General features: G+C 44.6%; 1 protein-coding gene across 9 annotated transcripts in view; it reads right to left on the bottom strand.

Annotated features, from left to right (window-relative positions):
* The window catches only part of NAV1 (neuron navigator 1), a 278,232-nt gene that overhangs the window by 170,893 nt on the left and 87,191 nt on the right, over positions 1 to 20,148 (bottom strand). For 7 of the 9 annotated variants that reach the window (XM_081009762.1, XM_081009769.1, XM_081009770.1 and 4 more), the window contains exon 4: positions 15,556 to 16,419. The exons of the other annotated variants lie outside the window; for them this stretch is intronic. In XM_081009762.1, the coding sequence (XP_080865888.1) occupies positions 15,556 to 16,419 (864 nt within the window). The remainder of the gene's footprint in view (positions 1 to 15,555; positions 16,420 to 20,148) is intronic. 9 annotated transcript variants of the gene reach the window in all.

Genomic DNA, 20,148 nt, shown 5'->3' with positions numbered 1-20,148 from the left:
GGCCCATGCCTGCCCGCCTCCATCCTTCTGGTAGAAAGGTGGCTATTCAGATGTTTTGTTTGTAAATAGAACATATTTTATTTATATTTTTTATAATCTATACAAAATGCAGTTACATAAAATGATAGGAACATAATGAAATATTGTTAAAGCAGAAAAACATAGAATCATGGAGCTAGAAGGGACCCCAACGGTCATCTTTCTAGTGCAACTCCCTACAATGTAGAAAACTCAGCTAAAGCATCCATGAGAGATGGCCATCCAACCACTGCTTAGAAACCTCCAAGGAAGGAGAGTCCGGAACCTCTCAAGGGAGATCCATCTTCCATGTATTGTAAAAAGTAAACAACACTTATTTGACCCAAGTTATTTGTCACAGAGAGGGAAACCTACAGATACAGTCCAAAAGGTGCACAGGGAGTTCTGTATAAATGGGAGAATTTTGAAAAGCAAGTGGACCTCACTGACCAGGTGCAAAAAGATATTGTTATCCAGAGGAGCGCTGGCTGCCTAGATAAAATACAATAGCCCCACACACCCTTACCTTAGAGTAAAGCCCACTGAACTCAATGCGGCTTCTGAGTAGACACTTGTTTACTAGGTGCAAGTCAGCAGCACCAGACGACCCTGCTCGGTCAGGGCCCTGTGCCCCTTGGCAACATCCAAAGGCCCTGATCCACTAGGCGCTGGGGCGGATTGCACCCTGTGGGCCCAGCACTGGCGGCAGCAATAAACAGCTCTGGCTCACCCCGCCCTATCCATTGCCTCACCACCACCACACTTACCTGATCAGGGGGTTCTGGATCAGGGGCTCTACTGGTCAAAACAGGAGCTCAGCAATCACCCTCTCCCACTGGAAACAAAGCCAGGACTGCTCCAAGAAAACACTCATGGCAAAAAGGAGTGCTAGACCCCGGTGGGCCACCCCCTTACCCACTTCTAATTAGCCAAGTGGATAGCCAGCCAATCAGGATTTTTTTTATTTAAAAAAAGATTTATATTTTTCATTTCTCACTTCCCTCTGTGGTCTCCTAGCCTCATGCTGTGGCCCCCATTTACACAATTTTCATCTGTGGCCCCCTTGGACTATCCTGCCCCACCCCAGGGGGCTATATTAGGAAACACTGGACTAGAGAATAAGCCTCTCTGAATTCAGTGGGACTTATATCTGAGCAAACAGGCTTAGAACTGCACTGTTAAGAGCTAGCAAAATGCTGTTGGCTGTTCTTCACATGCCCAGCTTTGGGGAAGTTTCAAAATTCAGCCTCCTATGTAATTTGCAATGACAAGCCTAGAACTTGAATAAAGTCGCACTAGATAGTTGCCATATTGCTGTCTGCTGTGTTGTTTCCAACACTGTCTTTCAACCAGTTTCTACAGACAGACTAAGAACATGGCTGGCCAGAAGGTGTCCTATTCTCTAACCTTATACACATCGGCATCAGTCAAACTTTTCCCCAACCTGCCATCCGAGGGGCTGTCAACTGTTTGATGCTCCTACTGCTTAAGCTGGCTTCCAGCATTCCAGTTCTGACTGCCACGTTTACTTAGGAAACTGGGTATGTGGACATGAACACATCATCATAAAAAAACATGACAGCTAGGACTGGACTGGGTTACTGGCTGCCACAGCAACCAGGAGAGAGAAGGAAAAAGAGAAAGGAAGAATCAATGGCGTGATTATTCTTAGGTGGCCAATAGGCCATCTATGAACAAAATATGATATCTGTAGCATTCATTATGATAATCTGCAGCTGCCAAATATGCTATACCAAGAAAGGGGCATAAAAGTGCCTTTGACTGCTACATATTTGGCAATTTAAAAGCACACTATTTTCGAAAGAGGGCATGATCCCTCTGCCCCCTTTGTTATATCAGAACAATATCAGCACTAGAAAACCCCTTAGCTCCTTACATCAAATTCTGATATGTATGGTGGCTTGTTTTATAGTTTTATTTTATTTTATAATCCAATTTGTTCTAGCAGGACTGTGTAAAAGGTCTTGAGAGTGTTAGTGAAAAAGCAGATTATAAAATTTTAACAAAGCAGTTGTGAACTGCCCTCGATATAGCTGCATTACAAGTGCAGGCATATCCATGTTTATTCATAATTAATGCAACTACTTGTCTCTTTGCAAATGGCATAGGTTAGGATGAGTGACTTTGCATGGAAACTAGCCATCACTGTTTCTCAAACATCACATCAGACTGTGGTTATTTTTCTTCCTTGAAAATGTACACATTCTGGCACAAGATTCAATGCTTCTTGGCTTTTCCCAGCAGCACTGATCGAAGATGAAGGTATCTGTTTTCTAAAGCCATCATGTGGGAAGCATTACAAAGCTGCAAACACAGATTTAGGATGCAGAACTTCCATCTCTTGAATCCCAAGTTGAAGTTGGCAACTGTCCTGATTTGTCTTGGAAAAGTTTGAAAGGGTGAAAACCAAAGTATATCCCAAGATAGCCTGATCTAAAGTTAGCATACGATCCAACACTCCCTTGTGTTGTTTCATGGGAGGGCTGGATATTCTCCCCCTTTGTGAAAGTCATATCAGTTGCTAACACTTCTGCCACGTTTTACCATCACATTTTGAAACCAATTAGTACTTAGGCAATATTAAGATCTGAAATTCACTATTTTTGTCTTTCTTGATCCTCTCAAGGGCTTGTTCTCACATGACTCTACTGTATTTTTGTACAAATACCAGGCAAAAGATAGAATCATGGAATTGGAAGGAATCCTGAGGATAATCTAGTCTAACCCTCTGAAATGCAGGAATATGCAACTGTTCCTTTCAGGGATCGAACTTGCAACCTTGGTGTTATCAACACCACACTATATCCAATCATTCACATTCCTTTAAGTCCCTGTCTCTCTCAGTGAAACACAAAGAAACAGCAGCTATAAAAGAACAGGGGTGACACTTCTACATGTTTCAGTAGGAAAAGCAACAATTTGAACATGTATGCACAATTCTCCATTCACATAAGATTTTCTTTACTATATATATGAAAATAAGGAGAAATGACCATAGTTTGCTAAAGTCAAGACACTGATGCTCCTACAAGACTAAAAGCTTCTCATCCCTTTAGGGAACAACAGTCTTACTGGCTTCTCCAGTGCCCAAGAAAACCATAATGCACTTCTGTTCACTCATGACTGCCCAATGAACAACCCTTGCCTTTCTTAATTGGCCTCTGGGTAACATCAGGGACTTGGGCTTCTGAAGCAAAGAAGGAGAGGTGATGTTGGTTCATCCACATCATCAAGTGGTAGTTAAACTACTATTCTTGCCTATGTTTGATGAAAGCTGATATTGGAACAGAAGCTAAACATGACATGAACAGGAAATGCCACAATGGCTGTCACTGCTGCCAGTCTGAGGAGCTTAGTTGATTACACTGTTGTGTGTGCTCTTTAGTAATAAACCGTGGGATCCTTCACCTTGATCCACTCAGCTGGGGACGAGGAAGAGGGGGATTGGTCTGCTGCTAATCAACTGCTTGTGAAGTGACCGAAAACCCTAGACCAGGTGTGGGGCACTTAATCCAAAGATGTGGCCTGAGCTTTGCAGGTGAGAAGTGGAGGGCAAAGGATGTATGCTTAATCTCACCACTGCCAAGCATTTTGCTTCTCCTGGCCCCCTCCCTATTCCTCTTGCAAACATGTCTCCTGCCATATTGAATTTAAGCCCACTAAACTCTATTAACTAAGGCCTAGACAGTCCAGGAGCTGAATTTTGTACAGAGCCCATACATTTTAATAAGGCAAGTCCATGTGTGTGCAGGAAAAGAAAGTACCTACTGGTGAGTACTAAATTCCTTAATTCTTAGATGCTGTGGTCTGAATCAGCTGGGGGGACACCAGGAGCTCCTTCAAAATTAAACCTAAGCAAAGGTAACACCTGTATCCATGCATGTCTTGCAAGTACATGACAATACTCTTTCTTTAGCTGTGTGTATAAAAGGCGCACCGGAAGCCCTTAAAGTATATGGATGCTGAACGATTATGCATCTCTACTCACTCTCTGGTGGACAACACTGAACTTTTCAGAGCTCCCCCTTGCCCCAAGGAAAAGAGCTGTTTTATGAGCTGCACTACTCCAGCAAAAGATCCCATCTCCTGACAGTGCTAGGATCAACTTCTTTCAACAGAAGAGGCACTCTCTTCTAGGAACAGAAGAGTCTGAACACGGGCTGTGAGAGCCATGCGACAGGATAAGAAGCAAAAGTTGCCGTGTGAATGTCACCATGCACCACAGGGAATCTCCAAAGAGAACTCCATTAGCTATGTGGTTAGGAAGACAATGATGCTAGCAGGGCTGAAGTCAAAGAACATGAACCATGACCAATCCCATCTTCAGCTGTCTTTGTGTTGTCACAGACAACTAGTTAAATTACATCACACTTGTCTTATACCGAGCCAGTTCACCACCACCCCATTTCTGCTTTTAAGTTAAAATAAAAGCATCAAGGACATGCAACTTTCCCTTAAGGAGGAAGAAGCACAATAATTTGAAATTTTCATGTGGAAATCAAGGAGAATTAGAAGCTGGAAACAGTACAGTAGAGCTAAAATCGGAGAAATGAAACTGAGCATGGGAAGATGTCACATTTCTTTAGAGCCAGAATTACTCCTGTGATCAACACAAGGATGCATTGTCACAAATGGTTGGCATCATTAACAAGGTTATGTAGCACACCTTAAAAGAAGAGATAATCACCAGTTCTGCAGTGACCTGAAACAAATCCCTCAAGGTAATGCAGCCTCCATCTCCACCTGGGTGCTTCCATGGGTGCTTCTAATGAGTTCTGAGATGAATATTCCTCAAATCACTGAGCATGAAGCTGATTGGGAAGAAAATAATTCAAGGGAACACTTATCCAAGACATGGTGGAGTTGGAGGAAGGGTGGGGTGAGGGCCAGAGTAGTACACTGGATAGAGTGGCAGACTAAAACAGATAAGAGACTGAGGTTCTTGGCCCCACCCAATCAGGAAGTTCACTGGGTGACCCTAAGCAAATCATTATCACTCACATCAGCCCACAGCCCACAGGACTGTACAGATACAAATGAGTGGGAAACCATGTGTGCCATTCCAAATCCCATTTCAGTTAAGATCATTCACATTTTGCTCAAAGTGGGGTCTTTATCCCATATCAACATTTTACATGGTTTGAAGGTATTATCAAAGGTGTCCAAAATGCCTTTGACAAGAAATTAAACATGTGCAAGAGATCTTGACTTTGCTCAAAGGAACATTCTTAGAAGTGGTTTCCTGCAATCTAGTGACAAAATAAGTGGTTAGCCATAGAATCATAGGTCTAAAAATGACTCAAAGAACATCTCTGTTCAAGCCACTGTGTTTTTATATAATTATAGGGCCTTTCATATCACTATACTCAACTGATTATAAAAAAGTAGAGGCCAAAGCACAAACAAAACTGAACAAGGTCCCAGTGCACCAAGAACTATAAACCCCAAGCCAGGGTAAAATAAATCAGTATCTTCCTCTGATCATTGTCCATACCAGATGCTTTGCAAAACAGGAAGCAATTAACAAGTTATTTATAGCTAGCGTGTCCTAGCTTTTGCTAACTTATATGGCCCCACCTTCTTTACATGAGCGCTTATTTTATGTGGACCACGCCTGCCTTAGTTTTCTCCATATCAGGAATGACCTGATTCCCCAAAGCTTTCTGGGTTTTATTAGAAATACTCTGGTGTCAATGGTTCTGTGGAGTTAACACTAAAAAGAGTAAAGCTCTCAGAGCCCAGTTGAAAGCAGAGGAAATGAGGAAATAATTGACAAAGTAAGAGGGGCAAAGGGAATGAGATACCATAGAAGCAATACTGCTTACAAAGAAAACAAAATTCTGAAACATAAAGAGAAGCTAACATTTTATAATTCACATTCTGTGGCTGAAGACTATAGCATATCAGTATTAATAATGCCATACTTTGGATTCTAATTACACAGATCTGTAATCTACTGTAGAGATGCACATACGCTTCTGAACCCCAAGCTCAAGTACTGCCGGGGGGGGGTGTACCACTCTAATCAATTCCTGTGCTGGCGGGAGGGGGGGAGTGCCATCTCTTAAGATTAAAGGTTTCCCAGAGTGATCATTCATTCATTCATAAATCAATTAATTAGCAATGGTCAGTCTTGCAAACGGACTCTCAGTCCCTCAACTCTCAGTTGGCTGGCTGCAATCCATATCCAATCTTGACAAAAATCTGAACAGACAGTGGTATAGGTCCCCTGAATTGCTGTACCTCCACAGAGGACTGGTGGAGTACTCCAAGTAGAAAACAATGCCACAGTTGTACATCATCTACTGCTTGCACTCAAACTTTAGAGTCACCCTCTTCTTCACACCAAGCAGCATCAGCATGACAAACCAGAGGTCAGGAGAATAGCACCCGTGCTGCCGTGTTTTCCATATAAGAACACAGTAAGAGTAATAGAATCAGAGTATCGGAGAGATGGAAAGGGGCCTGAGGGTCATATAGTCCAACCCCTACAACGCAGGAATCTTTCGGTTAATATGGGGCCCAAACCCACAACCCAGAGATTAAGAGTATGGTGCTCTACCAACTGTTGACGTTGATCAAAGAGCTATCAAGTCCTCGATTCTGTTTCCAACAGTGGCCAACCAAAGCTTCTGAGAAGCTCACACGCAGGCCTTTAAAGCAACAGCCCTCCTGTTTGTCCAAACACCTGCTGTTGGATGTATGCTACACCTGAACAAGATGAGCAGGACTCACATGATGAGTCCCATCAATGGAAGCTAGTGCAAAGATTTCTGCTTATGCAATGGGGCTCCCCCCCAAAAAAAAAATGGCTGGGGGGGGTGAAGAGAAGCCCCAGAACAGCATGTGAGAGAGGAGAGAGGGATCGTTCCCATCTGGCAAGCTGTAATGCTTCCGCTGATGGAATGATCAGCATCGCGCAACACTGAATTCCTCCTGGAGGTTCCATTTAGTTTTCCTGGTGAATAACTGTTGATGGAATTATCTTGACAGAGGTTGTTGTGACAGGTAAAGTGCTCAACAAGATGTGCTCAAGTCCCTGAAATGCATGCGTGTGCATGCATGTGTGAGTTAAAGTAAGCCTGTTTTGCCCTTGGAACAGTCAGTTAGCTAGATTAGATACCAGTATGTAATGCAATCAGTTCAGTCTGGTTTGTTTTTTTAAGAAATAAATAGCTAAAGAATTGTGTTTGATTTCAAAGTCTGCACAAAAACTGAAAATTGTCTCACAACCACCCTGGGAGGTCAGTCAGCCTGAAAAAGTGTAGCATGCCCAAAGCCACTCAAGTGATATATTCATGGCTGAGGGGTGATTTGAACCCAGGACCTCCCAGGCCTGGTTCACCATGTAAACCATTAAACTACATTGGTTCTTGTACAAAAGATGCTGGATTGAAAGCATAATTGTTACCTATTTTGCATTCACATAAATATGTGTACTTGTGGCCCTACTTGAGGGTACAGGAACACAGAGGTTTTCCTTTTATGCAGTTCCTTTACAGCTCTGACCTTCCTTCACCAATCTGTTGTCTATGTAACTACCAAACCCATATACCACAAGCTTTTACAACTCAGCCTTTAGCAGACATGCAATATATAATTTGTATGTTGAAAATAGTCACTACAAAAACAGATGTTTCTGCTGCAAGAACCTCTAGAGATCCCTACCAAAATATGAAGACAGATTCCTACAGCAAAGCTTGCACATGTTCTTTACAAAGTCTTGACTATTATTGAGTGATAGCAATAATTATGCAAGCATAGATACTTGCAGCCCTCCTTCTCCTAATCTCAGGATGGTTAAAATATGTGGAGGAGTGGCCAAGCCCCCTCTAACCAAGCCACAGCCATGTTTATATTTACAGCTCCCTGCTCTGATAGTTTTGAACATCTGCTCCTCTTAGAATATATTTTCTCTTAAAGTAATTGGCACACGTTCCTCAGCATCTGAACACAACATAATACATGTTCCAGGTTTTGGTCAATTGACCTATCAATGTCTCATTTTCAGATGTTTATAACAACAAGGTGTCTTAGTTTCCTGCTATGGATGTACCATCTTTTGACAGCTCCATGAGCCAACAAGGTCCAAACTTTACAGCCCAATCCAGAAACCATTACACTGGTGCAAATTCCACTGAAATCAAATAGCAAGAGCTTTATTTCAAGTACAATCAAGATGCAAAATAATGAGCTCTTTGGGCAAGGCATGTGCTACCTCTAATGGTCTGTAGAGTCCCAAACACAATGCAACAGCAAAACTATGAACCCATTTAACTTCTGAGAAAGCAAGCTTAGGATCCAGTTGGGGCGGAAAATACTAAGAGTTGGATCAGTCCCATGTCACAGCAAAGAATGACATAAGGAGAAACCTAATAGTTAAGAGAGAAATTAAAGACAAAGAAAAGCAAACAGACTGGGAGAAAATCTTCTGAGAGTTGGGAAGTCAGTGAGTTAAATGGTGTGGAAATCTCAGGTTACTAGAGAACGGATGAAGAACTTGCAAACAAAGCCCCAACAGGCCATATCCAACAAGGTCAATATAGAATGGAATTTGATACCCAATAGAATTGACATGAGCAAGGAATGGGAGGTCTTAAGGAGATAATGCATGGGTAGGCAAACTAAGGCCCGGGGGCCAGATCCGGCCCAATTGCCTTCTAAATCCGGCCCATGGACGGTCCAGGAATCAGCGTGTTTTTACATGAGTAGAATGTGCCCTTTTATTTAAAATGCATCTCTGGGTTATTTGTGGGGCATAGGAATTCGTTCACCCCCCCAAAAAAAATATAGTCCAGCCCCCACAAGGTCTGAGGGACAGTGGACCAGCTCCCTGCTGAAAAGGTTTGCTGACACCTGAGAAAATGGAATGGATGTAATTTATGCACTGCTAGCCTCAGATGAACATTCTTGCCTCTGATTTCATTACAGGGGGTGCAGCTGTCCTAAAAGTGTGTATATATGTATTTAATATCCTAACCTTCCTTCCAAAGTAATGGCTTTCACAGTTTTACTGTCCAAACCAAAGACAAAGCAACTCCTCTCCCTGCCAGTATCTCCACCCAGCAGATAATTGTTGGCCACAATCTCCTCCTGGAGTATCCATGTCTGTGAACTTTCACAGGGATACTCTCTCCATACAACACACACACTGAAGCAGATAGCAAAAAATACTTAGGAACACAGCATGACTGAAATTGTGGGTTCTTTATTGACATTGACCAGTTTTTCATTTGCTTTTGACTTTTTGAATTACTGGAATCCCTATAATTCACCAGTGGGTCTTAAATTAACAAAGAGAAAGTGCATACCCAGGTTCTCTTAACAGTTAAAACATTTACTAACCATTGTTAAGTAATCCTGGGCACAAACACCTGCTTAGAAAAATAAGAAGTGCCTTGCAGAATCAGACTGTAGTACACTTACTGTTGCATTCTTTGCAAGAATCCCAGCCACATGCAGACCCCTAGGTGGCTGTGAGTCCTGGAAGACCTGCTCCCTGCCTTGCAAGCCTTTTTTCACAGGGACTGGGAGGGTGGGGCCCTGACTGGCTCCAGCTGCAAAAGTCAGGACTGCTGAATAGACTCTTGGGCTGGGGTATCGGGAGGGTTGTTGCTGTTACTGATATTATTTTTTAATCTTTATTTTAGATCTTATTGTGATTTACATGGAAATTGTTTGACTTGGTTTTGTACATTGTGATGTTTTATTTATTGTTTATGACTACTTTTGGTTGTTTGTAATTTTTTAATTGTTGCAAGCCACCTTGAGCATGGTTTCAACTTTGGAAACACAGCATACAAATAAAATGATTGGTTGGTTAGTTTGTTCCCCGCCAGTTTCCAGAAACTGGTATTCAGAAGCATACATGGTGGCAGAGCATAGTGTCCATCATGACTGATAGTGTGTTAACGATTTTGCTGCAAGGTGGAAAGCATTCTTAACTGCATCCCTGGTGACCAAGCTTCCTATGAAGTATAGAAATTTCTTCAATTTCCAGACTTTATATTGCTAACATATTTGAAAACTCACTGGGATTGCTCAAATGGCATGTGCTTGACTGGCATGTGGTGCCATTAACATGCTGAAAGACTAGGGAAAGAATGAGGCCCACAAGTCAAAATCCATAGTTGTATTCATGCTGATATTTCAGTGTATAATGTGCTTCTTCACTTTCAAAGGGAAATGTAGTCCATTGATAGCAGCAGCTTGACCATGGTTATATACAAAATGAGTCACTGGCTAATTGATGCCAAGGATACACCTGCAACAGCTATTTTTAACCCAATAAGTACCCGGATATACCAGAAACAGATGATGCAATCTGCACTTCATTCTGAGTTCTCACTGGAGTCCTATGTCTAGATTTCTTTGAACTGACATTAAAACCTCATTGAAGAGGCATTTAACTTCCTGGATATCTTTTGTGTTAGTCCAGGCAAACATCCCAGGGTGTCCCTCATTATGATTTCCTCTGCTCCTATGAGGGAATTTCACTCCCTTTTTTATGCTGACATAGCACATATCATGTATGCAGTGATCTGCACCAAGAGACATGCTATTTCTTCCTTTATTTTAAGGGGAAAGGAGGGGATTGTCTAACTTTTCATGTTCCAAGCTACTAGCCATTCCCAAAGAGAAACTACCGTATGTGGTAGGACACATACCTAGAACCCAAGTGCACAATCAGTACTGAGCACAGCTTGCGAGCTGCTCAGAGTACTAGGAGGAGGAAGTGCTAAAATGAAGGAAGAATAATACTGAAACACGGATGGGCAAGGAAATGAAGCACTGAGAATTATGAAAAGGAGTGAAGGTGCAAAATAACCTGCGAGCAATAACAATCTACATCAGAACATTGATTGCAACAGAGAAATTGAGAAAAAGCCTAGAACCTGTGGTCCTCCAGATGTTGTCTGACTCCAGTTCCCATCAGCACCAGCAAGCAAGGCTCATGGGTGTGACCAGGATTTATTTTAGGGGAGCAGGCTTTATATTGGGGGGACAGAACCAAGTTAACTGCAATGCAATTAGTCAATTAGTTAAGTATTTTTATTTATTTACTTGATTTAGGGGGGCAGCTGTCCCCTGCACCCCCCTGGTTATGCCCATGGCAAGACTAATGGTCAGACATGGTGGGAACTATAATTCCCCAATCCTGCTCTGTAATTATCTCTTATCTTCTTCCACCCCAAGCATCCATGGAAAACCAGGTTGTTATTTTTCTTACAAAGGGAATCTCTAGCTGCTGGCATGAGATGTGTTACACTGAATCAGACCTCATTAACCAAATAGAAATTGAGGTCATCTTGCAAAAAAAAATGTAGATAAGGTTAACCCTTCTTTGATTTCCAAAAAAGCCTTTGATGGGGTCCCCTCACAAAAGTTTCCCAAAAACCTTAACAGTCACAGGATAAAGTGGAGTGTCTTTTTCTGGATCATTCAGCTGGATAAATAAAGGAATGAGAATGAATTTATGGGCTGTTATCTCAGTGAAAAGAGGTGTACAATGAGGTGTCTCCAAGGATCTGCATGGGAACTTGCTCTTGCTAAGTATTCATTAACAACCTGGAAAAAGGTGTGAACAGATCTGCATATAATGACAAATAATTAAAAGTAGCTTAATCATAAGCACACTGTGAAGAGTTTCAGCAGGTTCCCCTAGCACTACAGGGATGCACAACAAAATGGCAAATAAATTTCAGTGATGGTAGATGCTGAGTTACACATACATTAAGGAAAAGTAACACCCAACAAGGTTGCGCACAGGATCAATTTAGCTATTGCTATTCATTTAAGCGATCCTTAAACTGCTACAGAGAGCTTTCTGAAAATGGCAGCACTGATGTGCTACAGTCACCAAAAAGACAAACAGAATGTGATGAATTATTTTTTTTAAAGATTTTTTAAAAAATATGGTACTGCACTTTTTAAGCAGTCCTGGCTATATTACATAGAGAAAGCTAGAAAAGACAAACAGGAGCAACAAAGGTTACCAGGAACAGGATTCCTTTTATGCAAAGTAAAGCAATAAAAAATATAAAAAAATAAAGCTTCAACCTAAAAAAATGGGATCCCAAATAAGGGATAAATAATATATGCAAAATAACAAGAGGACAGACAGAGGTTTTCTGCTCTTTCAACAAGACACAGCAAAAACAAGAGTAAATATTTTTCTCACGGCTCACATTGGACTCTCTGCCAGCAGTATAACTTAATCCAAGAACTAGGTAATTTGATGGAAGACAGATATAGGAAGTTCAAATTCAGGGTGTCCCTAGCATTATGCTTCCAAGATTACAAGCAAAAGGAATTCACTACTCTGTTGTAACCCCATGCAATTATAACTTAACTGAAGCATTCAAATCTGGCAGGGGCAGGCATTGGGTTAAACATACATCTCATCTGATAGAGTACAGCTCTTTATATATTCTTAGGACTTTCCTGTAACCTTCCCCTCTCTTCATCCAGCTCAAGAATGGAAGGTAATTCAACATGTGCTCAGGATGCTCCAGGTGTTGGTGGTGGTGGTGGTGGGTGGGTGGCTGTTGGGGGGGGGGTAAACAGAATGAAGAATCTGAAGATCAAGGTAAGCTCCAAATTCTTCATTTTACAAAATGGGAACTAAGTGCACATGTTTCTATATGATACAATAATGAGACAATAGGAGGAGGTGCAAGGAAGGGGCAGAAAGCAGGTTTCATTATTCAATTGTCTTTTTTTCCTAGTCCAACTAGTTCTTACACACTGTTCAGCTTTTACAAGCTACGTCTTCCTTGGAATAGAGGGGAGAGGAGCAGGTCAATTATCAGCCAAGACTGCAGTGTGATTTCCTTTCTGGAGGGAGCTTTGGAGAAATGGAAGCCCAAGTGTTTCCACTAGAAACACAAACCAGCTGCTGAGCAACCTGCTTCTTCTATACCCCACTGGACAAGCAAAACCAAGCCTCTAATTCCTATATCACATTTTGTTGTGATTTTTAAAAAAACATATTCATTTGCAAACCAAAAAACTTGGTCTTTGCTACAGCCAAGTGCGGGATGGGGGATACACTACACAGAAGTTTCACTCTATGGATTTACAGACTTGTAATTCCCAAATGGCAGTCCTCCCCGTCATTCCCTTCCATGAATTTGCCAATCCTACCCATTCTAATGCCCAGTTATATTTGCTACACCAGCCTTGCATGGTACTCTCCCCAGTTCTGTCAATGCCCAGTAACTCCTATACAAATCTTTACATTCTATGCTGGCTCTGCATTCCCTTTCCACCCTCGCTCCAGCATTACCTGGTAAATCATAGTTTTCCCTGCACAAAGATAGCACACTGTCATTTTTCAAAATGGCACAAATATTATTTTGCCATGAATATTGTCACACCATCTTCAAATGTGATGGGGTACACACCCAAGCATAAACTGTTTTCCTACAGAGATATTGTCTCCATTTAGGAAAAACAGGAAGCTGCCTTCTTACAGAAAGGGCAGTCATCCATCTAGCTCAGTATTGTCAATATTCAGTGGCAGCAATTCTCTGGGGCTTTCAGGTGGAGTTTTTCCCCCAGCTCTATTTGGAGATGCAAAGGGTTGAACCCGAGACCTTTCACATACGAAGTGTGTGCTCTTTCGCTAAGGTACTGCCCTTTCTTCGCTATCATGTGTAACAGTGCCCTAATTACACATATTCCATTTACCACCCTCAATCAGCAGCAGGCCCTACAGTGCTGTTGGGACTCCAGTTGAGTCCTACCCACATTCTAGACCCATGTTCTACCTGTCATAAAGTCCTTCAGCCCCAACCCCATAGCTCCTTATTCCAGCACTGAGTTCCCTATCTCCCATTCCACAGCTTCTAATTACCAGTCTCCTCCTCCATAACCACTCCCCTGCTTATGCTCCTGCAACCTCAAATTACAGCTCTGGTCTGCCATCCCACATAGATAGTGCTGTTGGCACCTGAATCTATGCCTTGTGCTTAGTTCAGCCAGTAGCATCAATTGCAGTCAATGCAAAGGGTGAGGCAAGATATAGGCAGCATTTGAAGGCAATTCAAACCATCCTAAGTTTCTAAAAGCGCCAACCTAGTGCCCATCATTCCCGACTTTCTGTTCCTAAATGCAGAAGCTTCTGTTTGAATTATCTTCCTGCTGTTCAGTTACAGAAGCATTTACAAGGCAGGAGAGGAACAGGGAATTTTGTATTCCGTAGTGATTGATCATTATGAGCTGAGCCGTTGCATGGAAACCAAATTGTTGGTGCTTAGGAGGTGCTGCTATGTATTCCCTTACGCTTAAGCCTATGACATCTGCAAAGCAGCCATTCCTGGGCGGGTGTCTCGAATAGAGAGATTCCAGGTGGAGTAGAGCAAGAGCAGAACTGAAGCGCTAGCAACTGCTGCTCCTATGCAGATCTCCCTAGTAACCAAACAGGGTCTACTCCTCTCTGTCTGTTCTGGAGGCACTGACACAACCTTCCTTCCTCACTGCCATGTACCCCACTGTCATGTTGCAGGTTTTCATTTCAGCTGCAGCTGGCACGGGAGCTGTGTTAGCGACCACTCCCCTCTTTCACCAACAGCAACCAGAAGGCAATGACGGCTCATTCTGTGCCCTGTGTGCACACCCCCTTATGGGAAATGCAGACACAGCCTGCAATCCAGCTGTCTTGCAGCATCTCACAGTCCTTGCTGCCTCAGCTCCATGGATGACAGCCCATGTTGCAGTCACAATTTCTGCTTCTCTCTCTCATGCACACATACCTCCTTCACAGGTTTGCCATAAGGATGCTCGCATGGCATAGCTGCATATGCAGCAATAGACCTTTTAATTATTATAATATATTATAATAATAATGCTTCTCTTTCCCTTGCTTTCCCTTAACCTGGATGTCTTGAGCAAAAGAAAAAGAAAAAAAGAACCAGAATCAAATTTATCTTCCCTCCTGCCCACTTCTGCTACCTGTTTCACCTTTGCACAGAAAACTGGGGGATTTTAACAAACATTTATTAGTATGCTGGCTCAATTAGGTTTGAGATGCCTCTTTTGGAGGGAGCCTGGAGGGTTTTTCTGGGTGGAGGGCAGGGATGATGTGAAAGACAGCCTATTTGCTATACTCAAGGGATAAACCAAAAATAAATGAATGAATTAAGAAGGTGATAGGAAAGCCTCCCGGAGTGCTTACAGTTATAAAATAAGCAGGCTGAAGTGGTCTACTTTGGAGCCGAACTTGATTACTCCTCACACTTAAAAATCCCCTTGCACCCTACAAGGCAAGGCAGTCAAACGCTACACCGCATCCCTCTGCAAAGAGAGCAGGAAAGCCTGCGGAGGGTCACCCTCCAATCCGTGCAGGCACCCCAAAACCAAGAGCGCCGGCTGACACCTGTCCTCTGGGGAAGGGACGCTCATTCCTCCTCCCACTCAAGTCTCCCCAATAACCTTCACCGAGCAAGGCAGCTATCCATCCATCCATCCATCCATGGGAAGGGAGGGAGGGAGGGACGGCAGAGACGGACTCACCGAGCATCTGGCTGAAGAGCAGCTGCTCCAGATCGCCCAGCACGGTGACCACCAGCTCGGGATCCACCTTCAGGAAAGCCTTCTCCTCCGCCGGCGCCCCTTTCCCGGCAGGCTGGGGGGCCGCTTGCTGCTGCTGCTTCTGTTGCTGCGCCGCCTTGCCTTTGCTGGAGAGGATCTCGTCGTCCGACTTGAGGTCGTCGCTGCCGCTGCCGGCCTCGGGCGCCTTGCTGAGGGGCTTGACCTCGGCGTAGGGCCCTCGCGGGATGCGGCTGGGCTTGCCCAGGTTGGAGGGCAGCGGCGCCAGCGGCGGCGGAGGCTTGTTGCCGGCGGCCGGGGGCGCCAGCTTGGCCTGGAAGAGCGAGTGCTCGGAGCGCGAGAGGTTCTTGGACATGAGCGGCGGCGCCTCCTTGCCGCCTTTGAGGCTCCGGCCGCCGAAGCCCTTGGCCGCCTTGGCCATGTCGTCGCTCCACTTGGGCTCGTACAGCTGCATCTTCTTCTCGCTGTCCGTCAGGAAGGACAGGTTGGTGAGCGACTTCTGCTTGCGCAGGTTCGAGGCCAGCGGCCCTCGGCCCTCCACGCTGCCGGCCTTGAAGACCTTCAGCTCGGCCGGCGCCTTGGGCGCCGCCACGCCGCCGGGGCCCTTGGCGCTGCCGCGCTTCTGCATCATGGCCTTGTTGCTGCCGTCGCCCGACGACGACGACGACGCCTGCTTCTTGTAGCCCCTCAGCGCCTCCTCGGGCCCTTCGTCGCCGCTCAGCTCCGCGTCGCGCTGCAGCCTCCTGACGTCGTTGCTGTTGCCGCCGCCGCCGCTGCCAAGCATCTTCTTCCCGCCCGCCGCGAGGAAACCATTTAAAAGCCCAGCCTCTGAAGCAACGGAGGGAGAAGAAAGAATGAAAGGAGGAGGAGAGGAGGAAAACAGGAAGGTCGGAGGAGGGGAGGGAGGGAGGGGAGAAAGAGAGAGAGAGGGAAAAAAAGGGGTGGGGGGAGAAGGGAGGAGGAGGAGGTGGGATAAAACAGGAAAAAAAGAGAGACACACGCTATCAAAGCAGCCGGTGCCACCTTCCCCGCCCCGGCGCGCGCGCGCTCACAGAAGCGCAGAGCGCCCGGCCCCTCCTATCTCCTCCAGCGCCGCTGGGGAAACTGAGGGGGGAAGCGAAGCGAGAGGCAAGGCGAACAAAAAACAGGCCCTCCCTGCCCGCCTGCGAGATGCTGCCGGCTCGGCAGAGAAAGGGAGTGGAGTGGGGGCGCGAGACGCGCGCGAGGCTATTTCTGGCTCGGGAGGAGGCGTGTGTAATTGTGCGTGAGGGTGTGTGTGCGCGTGTGGACATCGGCGAATAAGTACGCGTGCGCGCGCACTCGCGGAGCCTTGCCTGCCTCCGCGCTTGAGAGGCGCCGAGGGAGAGCAGGGCGCTTTCGACAGCGGAAGGCAGGCATAGGCGGGGAAGGGGGAGACGTCGTGGCAAGGCGCTCCAGCAGCCAGTCCCCACAGGGGGGAGAGTCATCTGACAGACCCCCCTGGGCACAGGAGCCAACTCCTTGGGGCTGAGATCCCTTTGCCCCGCCCCATAAAATATTGGGGGGACCGCCCCCCAAAAGTCGATAGGCATTGCCATTCAAATTGTGTGCGTACACCGCATCATGTGATTATGTGGGGTGGGGCTTATCGTCTCAATATTTTATTCGAGTTGGCACCCCTGACGCTGGGGCCATTTTTGGCCCACCAGAGATCCATGCCTGGAAATCTCCTGCCCTGTCCTCCTCCCCAAGAGCCCCAGAACCAGAGCTAGGGCAAGCTCTGCCATTAGGCGGAGTGAAGCAGTTGCCTCAGGCTGAGGATGCTGAGAAAGTAGGAGTTGGGCCAGCCCCCCTCCTGCTCCCCTTGAGACTCCTAATCTAGCCCATCTTAGTCCTCGGGTCCTGCGATGGAAGCTCCCTTTGTTGCCAGAATTGAGGAACAAAATTAGTTGCCAGTTCAGTTGTATGTGGAATGGGGGCAACAGCTTGTCCATCAAAACGTATCTGGCATAAGAGGGTAATTAAAAGGTTCCCATTTTCAAGACTGCAGCCCCTTCTGTTCTGGAACCCGTTCTCCCGAAAACTCACCACCTGGGAGTGACTAGTGCTGAAGACAAAGCAATCTACACATGCTTAAGTGCACTGCTTGGTCATGCAAGAACAAACCTTGGCATTGAAAGTAGGAAAGCCCTGTTGAGCCTTGACTTAGGTTTACTCAGGCTTTTTTGCATGCAAATCAGTTCTTTCCTTCCCTTGCAATTACACAGGAATCACTTCCTATTACAAAATGCACCATATACTGGACAAGACCCAAGACATGGTGTGAATGTGTTGGATATACCACAGCCAATTAGTTTCCCAGCATGCATACACATAGCAATATACACACATATTCATCACTTGACACGATGACACCACAAAAGAGAACCTTGCCATTTCTTATTCTGAAGGAGCTTCCATGTATGAATTCAGCAGAGCATGAAACAGCCTTCCTTGTCCCATGTCACCATGGAAAAGGTTCAACAGCTACTCAGAAAGGGTCAGTGGCAAGCCCAGAAAAAGAATTCAGGAATCTGAGCTCCCACTGCTTAGCACTGACAGAAGAACAGTCCTTGCCTGTGCAGAAAGATTATCAGCTTTCACATATAGAACAGATAGTGGTATCAGACTGCTGTCTCTGTGCAGTGATCCAAACCAAACCCATTTCCACAAGAGGCTGATATTAAAAATAATTCCTGCTACCACATCTATGTGTGGCACTAGCCAAGGCAGCACATAATAAGCCTGCCGCTTTCAGTTCCATGCTCCAATATGAAACACAAACTATAACACACACAAGAAAAAAGAGGGCGCAACACTGCAAACACATGAAAACATGGAAGTATGCTAGCTACACTGAACTTGCAGTTTGCAGGGATCTCTTGTGCCGAAACTAGCTTATTTATTATACAGTTTGTATCCCACTCTTCCACTGCCTAAGAGGGGGTACGGAACTTGTGGTACTTCAGAGGCTGTTTAACTACAACTTCCATAATCCCTGAATGCTGGTCAGGACTTAATGAGACTGGCCTGAAGGATGCTCCAGGCACCTAACCTTAATTTTAAAACAATTCATAAAACAGGTCTGAAAAAGTGCAAACCAAGCAGCACATATTTAAAATACAATAAAGAAGGAGCAGGAACCTGCCAAAACAAAACAAAAACTTTAGCTAGCAACAAAAGACCAAGTAAGTAGGGCTAGAATCTCTCATAGCAGAGAGTTGGTATATGCCCTGGTGCGACAACAGAAAAGGCTCTCTCTCACATTCTCATCAGCCATACTAGAGGCTGGGAAGAAAGCATTATTTAGGCACCCTGCTCCCAAACTGTCTAGGCTGTTAAAGATAATGGACACTTTGAGCTATGCTCAGAAATGAACCTGTAGTCAGTGAACGTGCTCCAAATATCCAGCAATAATCAAAAGGTTTTTTTAGGTCTCGTGGACATTCCCCAGCCTCCTCCAACTTACAGTGAGAACTAGTGTAGCCTAGTGCCAAAGAGAATTAACCATGAGCCATGAAATCCCCAGTTCAAATATTGCCTATGTCATTGGTTCTAGGCAATGTATTTTCTTTCCAATGGGATAATAATGCTGTTGACCTCCCTTTTGTTGTTAAGGATTACTGAGATAATGTGTGTGAAGTACTTTGACTGCCATAGCACTGTTAGTAGTGCTATAGTATTACTAGCAACTGATGTTAGGTGCTTCAGCATTATTTAGTATTCTGAGCCCTCAGACCACAGAGCTCTTTGCTTTCTTCACTGCTTCTACTAACATTCTACTCCAAAGATACTTAAGACAACAAAGAACATGGTAGCACCCATAAATGTATTATGGCATAAATGCTTGTGGACTAACATCTACTTTGTCAGATTCAACTTGTCACTTGAACCTGACGATTGCAGTGGAATGTCTTTACAAATCAAAATTCAAAGGATTGCAGCTTCATTGTAAATTATAGTACTACTGAGCTGAGAGCACAAAGATCCCTGAGTAGCAGGATTAAGACCATACATTTGTGGGCCAGTCTCTAAGAATACTGTAGTTCTGTGTGTCCAACCATAACTAGCCCAGCCTGGTGGAAAAAGAAGTTCTAGTGCAGAGAGCAATCTATTCTGAGAAAATCACCAGTATGTTTTAATGAATATTTTCAATTTTTATTTTAAGCCACTTAGAGGTGTTGGGTGGTTTTTTTAATTAAATGATATAGAAATCTGTTAAATAAATACTTTCAGGGATCCTAAAGTGAAGAAATAGTGTGTATCTTGTGGCCTAAAGCCAGGCAAGACTCAGCCAGTCTACTCATGGTGAGTGCCACAGACATCCATAAAGCAAACTGCTCTGAGAGGAAGTAGCCACTCAGTCCTGAGTCACTACAGCATTGCTGGTCAGCCGAAACCAGTCCTCAAATTCCCAACCAATTAAGATAAAATAGGGCAGGCCCTGTTATCTCAGCAGGGAATAGACAGTGACTTGGAGATGTTAATGTCTCATCCATGTTATTCAGACTATGTGGGCTGGTGCTGGGGTTTGACTTG

The sequence above is a fragment of the Podarcis pityusensis genome (genome assembly GCF_964106645.2).
Source record: "Podarcis pityusensis genome assembly, chromosome: 6".
Taxonomy (NCBI): Eukaryota; Metazoa; Chordata; class Lepidosauria; order Squamata; family Lacertidae; genus Podarcis; species Podarcis pityusensis.
This window is presented reverse-complemented; position numbering and strand designations above follow the sequence as displayed.